The sequence below is a fragment of the Pelobates fuscus genome, chromosome 8, assembly GCF_036172605.1.
Source record: "Pelobates fuscus isolate aPelFus1 chromosome 8, aPelFus1.pri, whole genome shotgun sequence".
NCBI lineage: Eukaryota > Metazoa > Chordata > Amphibia > Anura > Pelobatidae > Pelobates > Pelobates fuscus.
Genome location: NC_086324.1, coordinates 31,804,753 through 31,822,613, shown reverse-complemented (window position 1 = coordinate 31,822,613; position 17,861 = coordinate 31,804,753). Strand labels below are relative to the sequence as shown.

Here is a 17,861-nt window from a genome sequence, read left to right as displayed (position 1 = left end):
TGAGGACCTCATTGGTGACAGTGTTCCTTTAGAAGTTACTTGGGGGGGGGGGTGTGGTGGTGGTGGAAGCAGCCCAAACATTCCTTCGCTTTCCATGGCGATATCTCCACTTTGAGAAACTGGCCCTCAGAATTAAAAATAAACTCCAATAAATTATATTCTATTTCTAGATTAAAATGTAAGTTTACTTCTCTATGATGTCACTATTGAGTTATTTACAACAAATATGGCGGCTGTCCAGTAGAGCTTGTTAAATACTGTTCTTGGCAGTGTGTACGCACCTACAATTCAGGTAAGTATAAAATGTAACCATTACAACTACTGATTATTTATGAACACAGAGTACAGATTACAAAAAGGACATAAAATATATACATAAATAACATTTCAAACTTCCAGAGAGGGGTACATTTATTTATACGGTGTGACCAGAGGGTGTGACTGTACCCAATAATTTTAGCTAAGATAATTTGACCCACCTGGGGGGGTCTGCCTTGACGTAGGCAGGCGGGAATTCCCTCTAAAGGCCAATGGAGTAACTAAATGACCTCCATTTGTTTGAATATACATAGGATTTTCGAGGAGAGCGCAGGTAACGTTTTCTTTGATTTCATAACATACTGACAACTTTTTGGGTAACTGAAAATGTGTTTTATAGCATTTGCACGCACCAAAATCTATCTTCTCTGTACACATTTGGCCATTTTCTAATAAATAATCCTGCAACTTGGCTTTTGATTGGTAAAATTAACAGTATTCTAGAACCCTTATAAAACACGACGGTTTATCAACTTGATTACAGCAGAGAATGGAATTACAGAAATACTGGTGATGTAGAATAAGATGTGGGTCTTGCACACAAGAGCTTACAGTATATCAGGTAGAAAAGAGACCGGGCTACACCTAGGCAATGTGTCCCTCTGACTGAAGTACAAGTATAATTCTCAAGGTGCAGAGCATGCCGATGGCAGGAGAGAACTGGACTACCCAGATATAGTCAACACTTGCCATGCCAGCAGGGAAAATAAATTTCACAATATTGCGGAAAAAAAAACAATTCAAAACAGCAGTTCTTTTCCTTACAAAATATACTGTAACCAATGGTTACTTTGTACCCTGGCAGTAAATGTTCAGACATCGGCAATGGCACACGTTCATTCTGTTCCAACGTTGCAAGTTCAATTAAGTCCACAGTCTTTTTATTTTTCCTGCACAGTCTCCTAAAGCATGTAAATGGAACTCGTGTGACTATAAATCCTAAAAACCCACATTGCAGGAAGTTACGCTATAAACTGCAATATTTTCCCCGCTGGCAATAGCTAAATAAAAGCTGGTGTGTGTTTGTTTTCCGAAGGATTAAGAAATGCAGACCAAACTGAAAAGTGTTAAAAATATAATCCGGTTTGACTTGATTTTGAAATCTCCTAAATAATATTCTGACATCTTGGGTTGGGCTTGGGTTGCATTGAGGAATAACGTCTCACAGGTTTATGTTTTTCTGTTTCCCATCACTCTTTACTCCCCTTCAGTCACAAAAACACAAAATCCCACTCGAAAAAATGTGATATATGTGTATCTCAAAGACAACATATTAGCATACCTTCCAACAGTCACTATTCAGAGAGAAAGTCCTTATTTTTGGTCCAAAACCCTCTCAAAAGAGTTATAGAAACAATCATTCTGGTTTGTTATGATTCCTATACAATCAGTGAAGGGCATTACTCTCCTGAAATTCACAAACAACCTAATGCATGCTTCTCAACTTTTCAAAAGTCTATGGGTGTGTGGTGGCCAAGGAATGGGGCTGTTCAGAAAAATATAAGGTGCCTTTCTAACAACAGTTATGGACAAGAACAATCCATCTTATTTACCCAGACCGATTTCTAAACACATTTATTGTAGTTTAAAGGCTTATTACTGTGAGTATTATTGCTGTGGAGCTCTGTTACACACTCAGACACAGCAACAATATGGAGCTCCTACAAAACAGGGAGATTGGGATAGAAAAGAGGACAGAGGGATATGGGATGGGACAGTCCCCCCAGGAATGATGTAGTCATGGAACATCTTGACGAGACAAACAAATGTATCAAGAGTCAAATGGGCTATGTATAAACCAAAACTTCTAAAATTGGACCATCAAAGTACCGTAATTGAAATTTTGGGAGAGCAGTTATTTTAAGATAAATAAGCTTGAGAATTCCATTTGTTTCTATGCTGTTTTCTTCATTTTTAGAAGTTCTGATGTATGTTACTTATAAAACACAAATTCTGGGCGCACGTTGGAGACGGAGAAATCAGAATGGAATCGAATGCAGATCTACAATTCTTCTTTATATGACCCCCCCTTCAATGTGTACAGCAGATTGTCCCTATAGAGGAAGATATTTCTCGACCATGCGGTTTGGAGACACTATAGAATATTTCATTTAGCCACAATGCCTTTACAATGCTTTCTTTTCAGCTGGTAAAAAAAAAACAAAAAGCAAATGAAATAAAACAGACATTTGAAGCATTGGATAATATTTTACTAAAGCTCACAAGATATCAGATGGTAGGGGCGCCTGTGCTGAGTGCTGAACTGCTGGCTTCATAAAGCTTTAGTCTCTAGTTTCTAACACGATCATGAAATACGAGACGGTCACCTAATAGCCCTCAACGGTTAAGAAAAGCCATTTAGCAATCTCGGGATTGTTCTCGTGCAGTAATCACCTTTATCCCCCTCACAGCGGGGGTGGAGGATCTGGAGTGAAATGCGATTATAATTAAGTTATAATTCTTCAAGAACAGGGCACTAATTGCACAGTGAAGGGCCACTACACTCAGCTGGTGGCATCAACAGACAATGAATAGCGTGCTAGCATTATACTAGTTTTATAATTTCAAATGTTACATTAGCATTAATATTTTAGTGGTTTCACGGTTTAGTTCAATTTCTCCGATCTATAATCACAAAACAGAAAGCGCTCTTAGTAAAACACAATTATTTTACATTATATAAAGAGGTTTCTGAAGACAAAGAATGGAGGATTGTTGTTTATTTTTTACGGTTTATATTTTATAATATATATAACATTTTTTTTTTTTTTTTTTTATCGGGTTATCTGAGGTTGCATGATTCTTATCTAATGAATCTCTTTAATCTTAGAAGTGCCACTTTATCTTGCAATGCAAATAGTTGTCTGTATACACTGTTCCTTCAGGGCTTAAAGCAGGGCTGTCCAACCTGCGGCCCCCCAGATGTTGCTGAACTACAACTCCCATGATTCCCTGGGTATCTGTTTCATTGAAAGAAGTTGTAGTTTGGTAACATCTGGGGGGCCGCAGGTTGGACAGGCCTGGCTTAAAGGATCACTATAGTGTCAGGAAAACAAACTTGTTTTCCTGACACTATAGCATCCTAAGGTCCCCCACACCCTCAGGGTCCCCCTCCATTGGCGCTGAAGGGGTTAAAACCCCTTTAGTTACTTACTTTGTCTGTCTTCGTCTCTAAGTGATCTGTCCGCTCACCTAAGCCTTTGATATCTGCTGTGATATTCTCCGCCATTTTGGCAAAATCTTTCTGCAGTGAGGCTCGCAGATCTGCTAACATCTTCTGAATTGATGAGTCTGTGGCAGGGGTTGGAGTCGCTGAGATGGTAGTGTCGTCGCTTCTTCCAGAACTCGAGGCCGGTGATGTGGGCCTAGTCGCGCCATCTTGCGCGCGGCGTTTCGGCGACTGCAGGGCCATAATTTGTAAATCCGCCGGTTTAGACTTCATTTTTTTGGTCGACTTTTGTGCCATCTTCTCCCGAGGTAGGGTTCTTTTATGTGGGGTAGTTTAACTGAGTGTTGCTCGTCTATTTGCTGTATAGAACGGGTTCTCTCTGGGAGCTGATCGCCTACACGTCCGTTCCTTTCAGCGGTCAGGCCACGCCCCTTTAGTTACTTTAATCCAGGGCTGGGCTCCCTCGGCACTGGTGACCTCTCCTCCCCCGCTGACGTCAGCCCCCGGGTGGAGCCGAATGCGCGTGTGTGCGGCAAGAGCCGTGTGCGCATTCAAACAGTCCATAGGAAAGCATTGAGAAATGTTGCATCCAGCGTCACAGAAGCGCCTCTAGCTGCTGTCAGGAAGACAGCCACTAGAGGCTGGATTAACCCTGAAATGTATGTAAACATAGCAGTCTCTCTGAAACTGCTATGTTTACATCTGAAGGGTTAAAACCTGGGGGACCACTTGAGGTGGTCTGGGTGACTTTAAAGGAAATTATGAAAATGTTCCTTTATTACAAAAAAATATATAAAAAAAAAAGATTACTTATATGCATGAATTACAAAAAACACAACACACACAGGCAAAATTAACTATTTTTAATGCCTGTCCGGGCTTATCTCTTTGCTTTGTGAGACAGCCATCTTTAAGTTATCTTTGCTCAGAAGAACCATGTACATGGCAAAACGATGTGCAATTGAAAAGGCTGAAAAGGCCTTTGTGAGATATCCGTCACATTTGCGCGACATTTGAATTGGTGAACATGCCCTGGTTCATGGTTAACAAATAAGTTGTGCTTCCAACCAAAACGCATTTCAAGATGGCGGCCTTAACTAAATGTACAGATGTCATGAGAAGCACTGAAATAAACTATTTATTTATCTGTACACTTTACAAAATAATATGCACTGCTTTACAAGCTTATCTTTAAAAAAAAAAAAAAAAACAATAAAAAATGATGATGCTATTCCTTTACATTGTTAGCCTGTAGTGCAGATATCTGAACGTTTCACCCAAAATTTGTAAGAGAAATTTGAGAAGACGGTACGGTACCTCTGTGTGCCCCATGCTGGCAGCCGCAGTAAGTGCTTGCTGTAGAGCTTGGCTTTTGCGGACGTAGTTCTGTTGCTGCTTAGAGGACGTCCAATCACAGTTCAGCAGGAATCGAAGGATATCGCAGTGACCTCGCAGAGCGCTGTGCACCAATGCACTTTGCCCTTTCTTGTCGACATGATCAATCTGGTAGAAAAAGAAAGAATGATGTAATACTGCATATATGAGCAGGAAACATTTCACTCACCGAGTATTGTAAGTGTAGTTAAAGCATTATACGGTCTTAAACGTGTGGCTAAAATAATTTCCGAAGTTATTTTACATCACGGCTTCTTTTTCATCAATGAAGGGTCTTACTTTAACAGCAAATAGCATAAATGGCAAAATAATTAATCACAGGGACAGGGGCAGTTTAGCAAGACCCAGGGGTCATGGTAAGGTAAGCAATACAAAATATTGCACACATGCAACGCTGTATTTGTGAAAAACATAATTTTACAAAATGATTTCCATATTTAAAAGAAAGAAAAAAAAAAAACAGAGCTAGTAGTACAAAGGAGAAAACCAAGTACTGTCCCTGAAAATTAGAGAAATTTGGCAGGTGTGCCCTGTACAATGGCCTTCGCTGCAATGAAACTCAATCGTCTGTGCTGGAATAGCAATTTCGAAAAGTCATCTCCAGAACAGGAAGTGTATACTGAGAGAGGTAAAATACAGGGAAGTAGCTGGATCTGAAAAAACAGCAAAATGTCCGGAATAAATCCCATGGCTCATAGGCAAAAGGTGCGGAGATTTCTGCGGCACGTAAACAGACGCACTCAGTTTTTATTGTATTAAGAAAAATGTGCATTCGTATGGGAGAGAAAATATTACTCTGAAGCAGATTACAATTTATTTAATTAGCGGGCGGTAGACTAGAACAACATGCAATTAATTTTGGCCTGATTTGCTCAAATGAGAAAATAAAAAATCTTTATTACATTGCAATCATTTCAAAAGTTGCTAATGAGGCAATATGACAGTATATGAACAGGTGGAGTATACTTAGAACTTTTGCATGAATACATATCATGTATCATATAATACAATTCATACAACATTCATACAATACAAGGGGGCTGCGGGGAATCAACTCATACAATATACAGCAAAAGTTATACTACATAGGTAGTAGAACAGGTTGTTACAAAATATGATCATACAATGCAGTGGAGCACTTTGTAAACAGTGGCAGGGCTTATGAAACATATGATTATATTTTGTTACTAAATCCCCACTAATTTACTGGAGAAAGATGACTTGTGCTAACATAATTCTTCAGCCTTAGTTTATCAGAGTCAAAGGTTCCGTGCCCTGCCTTCATGAACAATTCCGCTTTTTACTTCTTCAAAAGTCAGTGAATCGGGTACCATGAGGTTGGATATTAATAGCATCTACACATCAGGATATGATTGGAAACCAGTGACAAGCTACAGGGCTAAATATTGTGAAATGGGGGGGCGGGGCCTGGCTGCTGCCTGAACAGGACGCAGGGTGAGGGAGCTCCTCAACCCTAAAGCATATATATGCTAAAAAAAACAGCAATCTACCCCACAACCTCACCCAGCAAGGATCTACCTTGACTCAGAAGCAAACAGGCAGCATTGGTGTGAAAACCCGATGGCGAAACACACCCGCGGTGAAGAGGGCGCCTTGCGGCCTACTAATAGATACCGGGCTGGAGACGCGGCCAGTCTCCTGTCCACTACTCGACTCGCAGGCAGCTTGGGTCTCGCTTTCCCCCCCTCTGGGCCGGTGGGGGTCATCCCGGTCCCCGCTGGGCCACATGCTAAGGGTCCTCCCGGGTCGCTGTGAGCTGCCTACACGACAAATGAAATACTGTGCAGAGACACCCAAGATGGCGGATGCGCCTATGACTCAAACGTGGGTGCAAAATCCAGCCGACATTACTGAAGCACTAGGCCAATTTGAAGCACGACTGGATGCAGCCTTTGGAAAATTCTGGGCCAACCTAATGGAGCTGATGAACCGAGCGCCTCCTGCGGCGCCGCCACAGGTGAGAAAGCAGACACTAAATGAGAAGAGGCCAGAGAGACCCCCCAAAGGCATCCCGACCGCACTAAAGACACACCACGCTACATTATGCCTTCCTGGGCCTAGAGTCACCCGGGGAATACCCCCAAAGCACAGACCACGCATGCAGGAGAGAACAACGAGCCGAAGCCAACGTGGTAAAGCTCCCTGTAACTTCCCGGCTGGGAACAACTTGGACTCAAAGAAGACCCAAGTTAGTGGCAACAAGGTGCAGGCTCTGGAACAGGCCTGGGGCCTGGGGAGTACCTCGGTCTCAACCAACAGCGTGGCTTCCTGCAGGGGACATTGTACGTATGTAAAACAGGTGCCCAACCAGGGAATCGGCTAGCCTCATGACTCTGGGAGATGGCTGCAGGCCGAGATCAGTCACCGGACAGGGACTCTGACTCAAGACTGCTAACCCAGCGGTATCAAAGCGTATAACAGCGTATATGTTTTAATTTGTTTTGTTTTATTTTCTTTTAAGCTTGTTGCCACCTATGCTACCTATCTCTTAAATGCAATAACTAATAGCCAACTAGCAAGCTAATGTATCGACAGTATATATTTTTCTTTTGTGTCTTAAGTCTCAGTCCATAACCTGTGTAAAAAGCTTGTCAATCTTATTCATTACTATTAGGCGTAACACAAGACCTGCAAATCACATTATAAGCATAAATGTACTTTTTCATGTTACTCGAAGTTCTATGCATACCTAACCTAGCATGTCATAGTATACTAAAAACAAAAAATGTGCAAGATATCTCCAAGCCATGTTTATGTGACATCAAATGAAAATAGAGCTTGTGAAAGCTATTGTGGCTGTGCAAGCACTGTTGTAACTCTCATGCACAACAAAAAATAAAAAAAAATAAAAAAATAAAAAAAAATATTGTGAAATAATTATAATACACGTTATTATGCTTGTGGGAGTTTTGTCACTTTATTAATTGACAACAACTTTAACAATGTTTAACTTAGTCCTGCCAGAGATCTTTAATTAATCTACTGGTCAAGTGTTGCGTCATGCTGATGTGTCTCTGTAGAAACTGAACAGTCCGTTATTTTCATCCATTACTTTCATATTACCTATCATATATTAAGATTATCAAACATTTGGAACTACAAGTGGAGAGAGGATAATAACAAAACAAGACAAAATGTATCCCTCTATCCCCCACCCCTCTGACTTAAGTGATAGAAGGTGTAAGTTTATGTAGGAGGAGAGTAATTAAACAAGCACTGCTTAGAAGGGCTGGGCGAAAATGCTAATTTTGCTCTCATGGGAACTTCTTGCGCAGACCTTTTAAACTACACATTTATGAGAGCTCCCAATAAGTTAAAATTAGAATCATGGGTTACTAGGGCGTGTTGAAAAAGTTCCCACGGGGATAAAAATAAACGGACGCTGACTACCTAAATCAGGAATAGTGGAGAATTGAGAACGGAAAATGCAAATTGCAAAAGTAAGAAATAATAGCAGGAAAAATAAATGATATTGGCCACAATTTGAAACTCTCTTGCAATCCTCCACAACACACAGTTTAGTGAATACACCCAATGTTGTCTCTATCAAAGGTTTCACATATAATAAAGCAAACACTGATATAGGAGGATTAAGATGATAATTAGCAGATTCAGAATTTACCCTTGCTCCTTTTTTGCACAGAAGTGATACAATGTTCATGTGCCCTGCTGCGGCGGCGTAGCATAGCGGAGTCATACCACTTTCCGATACCCCATCTACACATGAGCCAAATTCCAGCAGGAGGCCGACCATCTCTTCATGTCCCAGGTGGGCTTGGACACACTGTATCGGGGCATTATTTAAAACCTCTGTCCTGTAGTTGACATTTGCTCCAGCTAAGATTAGAAGCCGGCTAACCTGGGGACAGAAAAAACAACATTCCAATGAGAAATGGGAGAAGAGAGACATCAGGGTTTAATATTTTACTTATATAAAAATTATTCTTCTTCGTTTGCAAATATACCGGTTTGTAAATATACTGCAGAGCTAACATAGCACTTGTTTTATCTGGTGAAAAATTGCAATGATACAGAAATATTAAAGGAGCTAAGACTGATTGAAATACCTTGCACCTTAACCAATTTCCTTAAAATAAGACAGCTCCCTCATCAGATATTTTAAATACTGTGACATGTGCTGTACCCAATAACTAATACACATCCCTCTGTATTGCAACCTACTTTCCATTAGGGAACCCTCATAAAAATAAAAAAAACACTCTGTATGTAACACAAATATAATTTTGACAAGAGTAGTCACAAAGGTCATAATTATCAAGTTGAAGAAACAAATAGAATACCCATCTGGCATTCCATCAGTTAAAATACCCATCTGGCATTCCATCAGTTAATGTGATAATGGTATCCCTGGTTAATGTTCGATGCATGGTTGCTGTCACATTTAATATAAAGTCAAACAAAATATAATTTACATCAATGGAACAAAGTACCCGACGATAAGGTGTTGTGAAAATCAATGTGTTTTCCATGAAATACTCCTGCAAAGTATGCCAGATGTTGGACGCGAAGGAATGTAAAGAATGGGATGCAAAAAAATACTTTATACAAATTCCTATCCTGCTTGGAAAACTGTTCCTCAAATGGAAATCATTTATTTCCAACTGCGTTTTCACAAGCAAGGACTGGCCGAACAAGTCCTTATCCCAACTAGAATCTTTAGAGTTAAAGGCATATTCTCAGAGGTTACTAAAATGTATGTACTGTTTATTATTCCTTTAAAAATACTCAGTTTTTTATTATATTTGGATTTGTAAAATGTCCAGAGGTCCGATGATCAAACGTGACAGGAACGTAGGGGTGTTTTGGGAAGACAATAACAGACAGACGTGGTGCAGAGCATCCTGCAAAAATGGTAGAAACAGGTGCTTAGACTGAAGCAGAAGCAAACGTGTTTTATACTGGTCTCTGATAATAGGTTTCAGCCATTATCAAAATGAGGAACTTCCATGGGCAGAAAAGTAACCGTTTCACATCAACTTGTGAAGCATGGCTCAGAAAGGGAGAAGATTTTTTCTACTCTTGTTTGACGCATATCACACACATTTGACACATTTTCTCTTCTTTGCATAGTACGACACTGTGCCTTTACAGGTACCTGAGATATGTCCACAGTCTGATGCGCACTTTTGTATAAGTGATCATTCCTACCTCGTACAAGAAATTTAAAAGGTGGGGAGAGAAAGCCATGCATTTCTCTAGGCATCTCTGCATTGACAAAGCTGACAAAGGCAGAGCTATTTGGCACTTGCTTCACTACATAAAAACGGATCTTACAGAGACAGTCAGCACACAATCACAAGAACGCTAACTGCTACAAGTCTGTAGCCGAGCTGCACAGGAAAGTCAGTGGAAACCAAATACTACATCATTTGAAGGTCACAATGCTAACATTTTTGGTAAACATTGATATTTGTGGTTATTCTACAGCTTATCAAACAGCAAAATAAAAATGCAATTATTACTGTGAATTTGTGTATGGTCAGGGGTTGGTCATGGTGACCAGGGTCGTTCTGAACAGTTTGGTTTGGGTGCCAAGGTTTCTGTGCTCCAATCTAAAGTAGAATACACCCCTTCAAACATTTCAATATGAGAGAAAAAGCAAGAGGTGTGGCAAACCAGAACAACCTTACATGCACAGCAGAAATACTGATCAGTCAACTGAGAGCTCAAAGCAGCTACCACTGCCTATTCAACACTTAGAAACACCTAAAGGGCAAAGTCAGAGTGAGACAATGGACTCAAGTTTGAACAGATCTGTCAGAATTATGCTTTATATTAACATTCCGGTTTTTCAGGAACTAATTTGACAAGTTGGTTTTTCCAGAGAGAGCAGTTTAGAAAAGAAAAAACAAAACATTTTTTTTTTACATTCACGTTTACACATCTGGATAAATTGTCACCGATCCTTATGTGTAAACGTGAATGTAAAAAAATAAATAATATAGAAAGAAAAAAAAAGTTCAACCCCTTGTTTCCCAAACCTTCCCCAAAACAAAAGCCTTCCCCAAAACAAAAGAAAAACAAAAATAACAGAGAACCTTCTCAATAGATACATGTCAGTGATTGGTCAACCTACATAGAATATATAAAATGATTTGGAAACTTGGCTGAGGATCACCATCCTGAATGAAACCTGGGATAGAGGCCAACAGCATCAAAGACAGAGTTCCCAGACAGGCATGGATTTGCCGAATTACAAATCTTAATTTCCTTAAAAAAAACATTAAAAAAAACCCTGACAGATGCCTGTTCTTAGCAAGCAGAACATCTGCAGGATTCAGGAAACCGATCTTCAACATCCACAAAAATGATTCAAAAATTGCACTTGATACCCAAGGCCTCTCTTGCGTGATTCGGTGAAGTGGAAATAATTTGTCTCCTATTATTAAAGCTCGACCTGCTTGGTTGTGAGGAATTGGCCTAAAGTTTAAAACAGCCACCAATATTATTGCCCTTCATACCAGCCTCAAACAGAATAAAAGCGGCCGGCAAAACCCTGTAATTAACACACAGTTGGGGAGGCCTCTTGAAACCGTAACCCTGCATTATGATAATTGCAAAATCCAGCATTTTGACAGATGCAAAATGCATTTAAAGTAGGAATCAGCAGCAAGAGAAATGGGCCAGGACACGGCAGGGGAGCGTGAGACACAGATATGGTGGTGAAAGACGATGATGAAAGAAAAGAAAAAGTTGACATTGAAAAGGGACAAAAGGAAGCAGAGAGGGATAAAGACTTAAAGTTCAGTTCCTATTGCCCATTCTGAGCCGCAGAAGCTGTGGTTACACACCCTCGTCCAGTGAAGGAGGAAGGAACACAAATCACAAACAAGCTCTATTAACAATATAAAGCACTTTAGGGTCATTTATATGAACAATAAACTTGGTTTACATGAATCCACCCATACACGACTTCTTGCAGCAGTCAAGCCCATGAGATTTTATGATAAATGCACTTCAGATGGCAGGCTTTTTGAACAGAAGCCTCCAGAAGCAAATTTAACATTTCTCATGATGCTCAGCCTGCCTAGAGACCTAGAGTGAACATCATGGAATATGTAGTTTGCCCACAACTGGTACCCAAGATTATCTATCACTAAACAGAGCAATGCCATCAAGTTACCCAGTTGCCCTTTGATATAGAAAGGTAATAGACTAACCTCTCATGAGAAAGCCAGATGTTTCTACCATCATGACTTCTCTAGAGTCACAAGCCAATTATCAAAAGGCAGGGTACATGTTGTGATAAAGTGTATGCAGAGAGGCATTTAATAACATTTAACCCCAAGGGGAATTATGTGTTGTATGTGTGGTGTGCAACACAAAGCAACATTTAGTTATGGGCCCCTGGGGTGGAGCATTTGGAGAGCAGGGTGGGCCAATGCTCCACTCCTCAGTTTAGACACAACTGGTAGAAATAAGGTCCAGGACAGAGTTTTTTTTTTTATTTTAGTACAATTTTTCTTAAAAACTAAAAACACGGTTGATGCATAATATAACAGCTGTTCAGTAATATAGTCCAGAAGACAATAGTGACAACATCAACATATTCACAAAGAAAACAGTACAAGACCCATTTTTTCCCTTTTTCTTCTTGTCAGGTGACAATGACCTAGTCCACCACTCATTAAAACAGGTGGCTCACCTTCCAGACATGATGCATTAACAGAGAGGGATGGATCTCTTTACGAGTCATATGTACATCTTTCTGGGGTAAGAGGGCAGGTAAAATGACAAAGTAGGTGCTAAATGGCAGAGTGGTCCGAAAACTGGCGCAATCCCAGTATTTGAATGTGGCTTGCATAAGCTGGGCTGTATCTTCCAGGACTACTGAAGTCAGGAGTGTTTGTGTATTTTCCTGGGCTTCCAGGTATAGGACTGTGCCGGCCAGGTGTAGAAAATCCATGGCTTCCAGGAGAGTTGAATATTTGAGGCTTGTTTTTTCCTGATAGAACTGCTGGACTTGGCCAACTTTGCCGATCTGAGCTGGGATATGACTGAATGGCTTCTATCCACCAAGAAATGCAGGGGTATTTCTGGGTATCAATTTCAACATGTTCCACAGCAGAGAGTACATATGACTCGTGAAGAGATCCATCCCTCTCTGTTAATGCATCATGTCTGGAAGGTGAGCCACCTGTTTTAATGAGTGGTGGACTAGGTCATTGTCACCTGACAAGAAGAAAAAGGGAAAAAAAATGGGTCTTGTACTGTTTTCTTTGTGAATATAATTGATGTTGTCACTATTGTTTTATTGATTTTCCTATCCAGTCGGTCCTCTCACACCTCGCCCCTCTGCCAGTCCTTACATTGGCTCCCTGTATCCTATCGGAGTCAATTCAAAGTGCTAACCCATACATTTAAAGCACTGAACAATTCCAGCCCCTCTCATATCTCTTCACTGATCCAGAGGTATGCCCCTCCTCGTACCCTCCGCTCTGCCCGCGACAACCTCCTGACCGCTGCTCGCACCCGTACGGCCAACTCGCGCTTGCAGGACCTCTCACGGGCGGCTCCTCTCCTTTGGAATAACTTGCCTACTGCCATCAGACTCTCCCCTAGTCTTCAATCATTTAAGAAGGGCCTTAAAACCCATCTCTTCAGGAAAGCGTATGGCCTCCCAGAGTAATCTCTCCCTTACATACCTGTCTCTTGCTCTCTCCTATGGGATAGTGCTTTGCTCTCTTCTCCAGCTCTGCTTCACTCCTACCTGATATTTCCTATCCTAATGTTTCTAATACCCCACCTCCTATAAACTGTAAGCTCATTTGAGCAGGGTTCTCTTCAACCTATTGTTCCTGTAAGTTTTCTTGTAATTGTCTTATTTATTGTTACATCCCCCCTCTCAAAATATTGTAAAGCGCTACGGAATCTGTTGGCGCTATATAAATGGCAATAATAATAATAATAATAATAATAATAATAATTGTCTTCTGGACTGTATTACTGAACAGCTGTTTTATTATGCATCAACCATGTTTTTAGTTTTTAAGAAAAATTGTACTAAAATAAAAAAAACTCTGGCCTGGACCTTATTTCTCCCAGTTGTGTCTAAACTGAGGAGTGGAGTATTGGCCAACCCTGCTCTCCAAATGCTCCACCCCAGGGGCCCATAACTAAATGTAGCTTTGTGTTGCACACCACACATACAACACGTACTTCCCCTGGGGTTAAATGTTAAAGGCCTCTCTGCCTTCACTTTATCACAACGTGTTGGAGTGTACAATTCCTCAAAGATGAGGGGTGCTAGCGCTAAGCTATTCGTGTTGTACCCGAGCCACACCACTTGCAAAGTGTTACATGATTCTGTTTACGGAGACCCTGGAACCCAGACTTTCTAGCAACTGGGCCACAAGCTGGTACTGTCTTAAGGCTTGTTGCCCTTGTTTTGCCTTCATAAAGATGTTGCAGAGTGCTATTCCTCTGAGACCAATTTATAAGCGGGAGAACAGAGAACATGTTAAAGGTCTGTTTATTATTCCTTTCGTTTTCCTGCTAATGTTAGTACAACTGCAGGGAGAAATGCATTCCATGGTCCTCACTAAACAGCTATGAAAGAAGGGCAAGTAAATACCTACATCGCAAACTGAGCAAATTCATAAAAATTGGCATCAATTGTATAGCATAAAAATTATTTGGCCAATACGTATTTAAGCTTAACAGGCATCCTCAAACAGTGTAAATTCAGACAATCTCCAACCATGGTTTGGGTCACATTATAACCAAAAGGTTTCATATAATTTAGTTACAAACTATGGGCCAACCAAACCGTAGCGATGTACACTGGCCTCGCGTCAGCAAAACCAATAACTATGGTTACAAATACAGAAAATACGGTAGAGACAGCTAATGTTTATGTACAGTTTAACTCTGAATGATCTTCTAGCAAGAGACTTTATTCTACCTTATCAGATACTGTGCGTGTATTTAGTCGTAACAAGGCACTCAGTGACTATGGCCAGTAATGCATTTATTCCTAAAATTAACAACAAAAAGGCATTGTATCACTTGAATTGCTGACAAGGTTCCACGGCTCGTAACAGGCAGCCCATTACTAAGACAGAGCTTGATATACAGCAGGTGGCATTTCTCAGAGCAAAGAGCAATCTATTTTATCCTGCTCCATGTATTTACACAGGTCACATTCTCTGCTGATGTGATGTCTTGGGTGATGTACAGAGGGCTTTGTTTCAACCCTCCACATGTCCCTACCATTTCCTCAGTTGACTACCATCCAAAGAGCAGAGGGCCAAAGCTTCCAGACGGATGGTCAGTGCTTTGTTGATTTTGTTTCACCAACTGGAGCGAAAATTAACTCAATGCATTCTCCGAATACCAGAACTGAAAAGTGCACATGCAGCGTATTATAAAAGGGCTCAGTACCTTTACATTCGGAGTGTACAAATTCCTCAAAGATGCAAGTGCAGCAGATAGTCCATCCGTGCTGTACCCGATCCAAAGGGCTTGCAAAGTGCTGGACGACACACCGCTCTTCTTACTGAGACCCTGGAAGGCAAAGAAAATATATGTCTGATTATACCACGTTGGTGACTAGTATAAGATGGTAGAGAGGGGGTGGAGAGGAGCGGGACAAAAACTTTATTCTAAAAAAAATTTAAAAAAATACATTTTTACTGCTTTTTCAAGTCATTGGCAAATTACCCATCAGATTCTTAAAGTATAAAAATCAGCTATCAGTGTACATACAAAATATGGAGAGGAGAGACTCTTGGAGAACATTAAAGGGACACTCAAAGCACCAAAACCACTTTAGCTTAATTAAGTGGTTTTTGTGTATAGATCATGACCATGCTCGATTCATTGCTAATTGGGAGTTAAATCCTTTTGTTTATGGAGCCCTAGCCACACCTTCCCCTGACTGTGACTTACACATTCTTCCTACACACTTCCTGAAAAATAGCCTGTTTTGTTAGGTTCCCTTATTGTACAGTGTGTTTAATTAGAATTCCTGATCTATCGCTCTGAGCTAGAGCCAGCATTACCAATGTCAATTCTGTAGAGCTGGGTCAGCGGTGATTGGCTGCAGGTTAAGTCAGCACTATTAGCCAATCACTGCCATCCAAGTCGGACAGAATTCACATTGATTATGCGGAAGGGTAAATCCTTTATAATCCATGAGGCTGAGAAGGGGTGGTCTCTGTGTGCCATGGAGAGCCCCCTTTTTTTTTGTCAAATTGTAGTGGTTGTGTTTGTAGAGTGCTTAAGTCTATAATGCAAGTTCTGGGTAGTAATTAATGTTACACAATTACTGTGGCATTACATATCATTAGACTGGCAACCCATTCTAGAACAGTTATTAAATATGACTTTTTTAAATGGAAAGCTATAATGAGTATTTGGCGTGTATTTTCTTTTTTCTTCTTCTAAATGTAAAAATAATTTTGCCAGTAAAGAAACATTCCTTGCGTAGCTGTATTATATTTTCCCCATCTGAAATGATTTCACAAAATCTGTGTTTACTGTATTTGAGGTATTTAACATGTAAACAAATTACAGATATCATATGGAAAAGTATGTTGAAATGTCTTATCTTTTTGCTTGGTTGAACAGAACTTTTCAATTGAGAAACTGAGCAATAAAAAGCATTAAATAAAGATTAAGCCATTGTGCAACGTGCCATTACTTAAAGGGTGAATCACCTAAACAGTGCTTACACAGTGACTGCAAAACATTCCATAATAAAAATAAAGCAAACCGAACACAGAACTGTAAGTACTACATGCTTAGAAATGGAACAAGGGAGAAAATGTGTTTAAACAGTAATGAGAAAAGCTCCCTCAAGTTTCTCATGAGCAAAAATATATTGTATGGATTATCAAAGCAGATTTAAAAAAAAAAAAAAAGTGTTTGCATTTTGCAGATTATAACTCAACTACCTTAAATATGTGGGCTTTAAGGATGTGATGCCCCAGTTCCATAGTCTGTTGACGATTTAATTTCCCTTCTTGTCGAGAGAACATAAAAGCCAAAAGTGCATGTCCGCTTCTAAATCCGGGCAGAGAAAGATTTGATGTTAAACAGCGAGGAAAAAAAACAAAAAACAGCAAATTTGATTTTTACAAAATTGTAAGAGAATATGTTAAAGGACCACTATAGTGCCAGGAAATCATACTCGTTTTCTTGGCACTACAGTGCCCTGAGGGTGCCCCCACCCTCAGGGTCCCACTCCCGTGGCGCTGAGGGGGCAGGAAGGGGTTAATCTCTTACCTCTTTTCCAGCGCCGGGCTCCCTCGGCGCTGGGACTCTCCTCCCTCTTCTTCCGTCATCGGCTGAATGTGCATGTGCGGCAAGAGCCGCGCGCGTGCATTCAGCCAGTCCATAGGAAAGCATTCTCAATGCTTTCCTATGGACGCTGGCATCTTCTCACTGTGAAAATCACAGTGAGAAGCGCGGAACCGCCTCTAGCGGCTGTCAATGAGAAAGCCACTAGAGGCTGGATTAACCCTATTGCAAACATAGCAGTTTCTCTGAAACTGCTATGTTTACAGCAAAAAGGGTTAAACCTAGACGGACCTGACACCCAGACCACTTCATTAAACTGAAGTGGTCTGGGTGCCTATAGTGGTCATTTAATTCAAACAAACACACAATACAGTTTTCTAGATCGCTAATGCAGGAAATTGAGCTAACTTGCACTTGCAATAACAACATTTGGTGCTAGATTCGCAAGAATCGGGAGCATTAAGTCTTATTTTTCAATATTATGGTTAATGTTCTCAGTAGAATTACATACATTATTTTTGTAACTTCCCAAATCTTCACCTCTTGCCAGGACTCCCCCATATCTTTTTTTATGATAGAGGGCCAGCAGTAAGGGAATAGGTATGTGTGGGATGGGAGAGCATGAAATTGGGGCATGTATTAAAGATTTCCATGCTGTAACACACATTAACCTGCAGCAGTGTCGAGGTTCAGA

The 17,861-nt window shown here is 40.5% G+C and overlaps 1 protein-coding gene across 3 annotated transcripts in view; it reads right to left on the bottom strand.

Annotated features, from left to right (window-relative positions):
- TANC1 (tetratricopeptide repeat, ankyrin repeat and coiled-coil containing 1) overlaps window positions 1-17,861 on the bottom strand; it is a 168,839-nt gene that overhangs the window by 25,533 nt on the left and 125,445 nt on the right. For all 3 annotated transcript variants that reach the window (XM_063429637.1, XM_063429638.1, XM_063429639.1), the window contains 4 exons: window positions 16,822-16,930; window positions 15,308-15,430; window positions 8,526-8,762; window positions 4,805-4,990 (listed from right to left, as the gene is read on the bottom strand). In XM_063429637.1, the coding sequence (XP_063285707.1) occupies window positions 4,805-4,990; window positions 8,526-8,762; window positions 15,308-15,430; window positions 16,822-16,930 (655 nt within the window). The remainder of the gene's footprint in view (window positions 1-4,804; window positions 4,991-8,525; window positions 8,763-15,307; window positions 15,431-16,821; window positions 16,931-17,861) is intronic.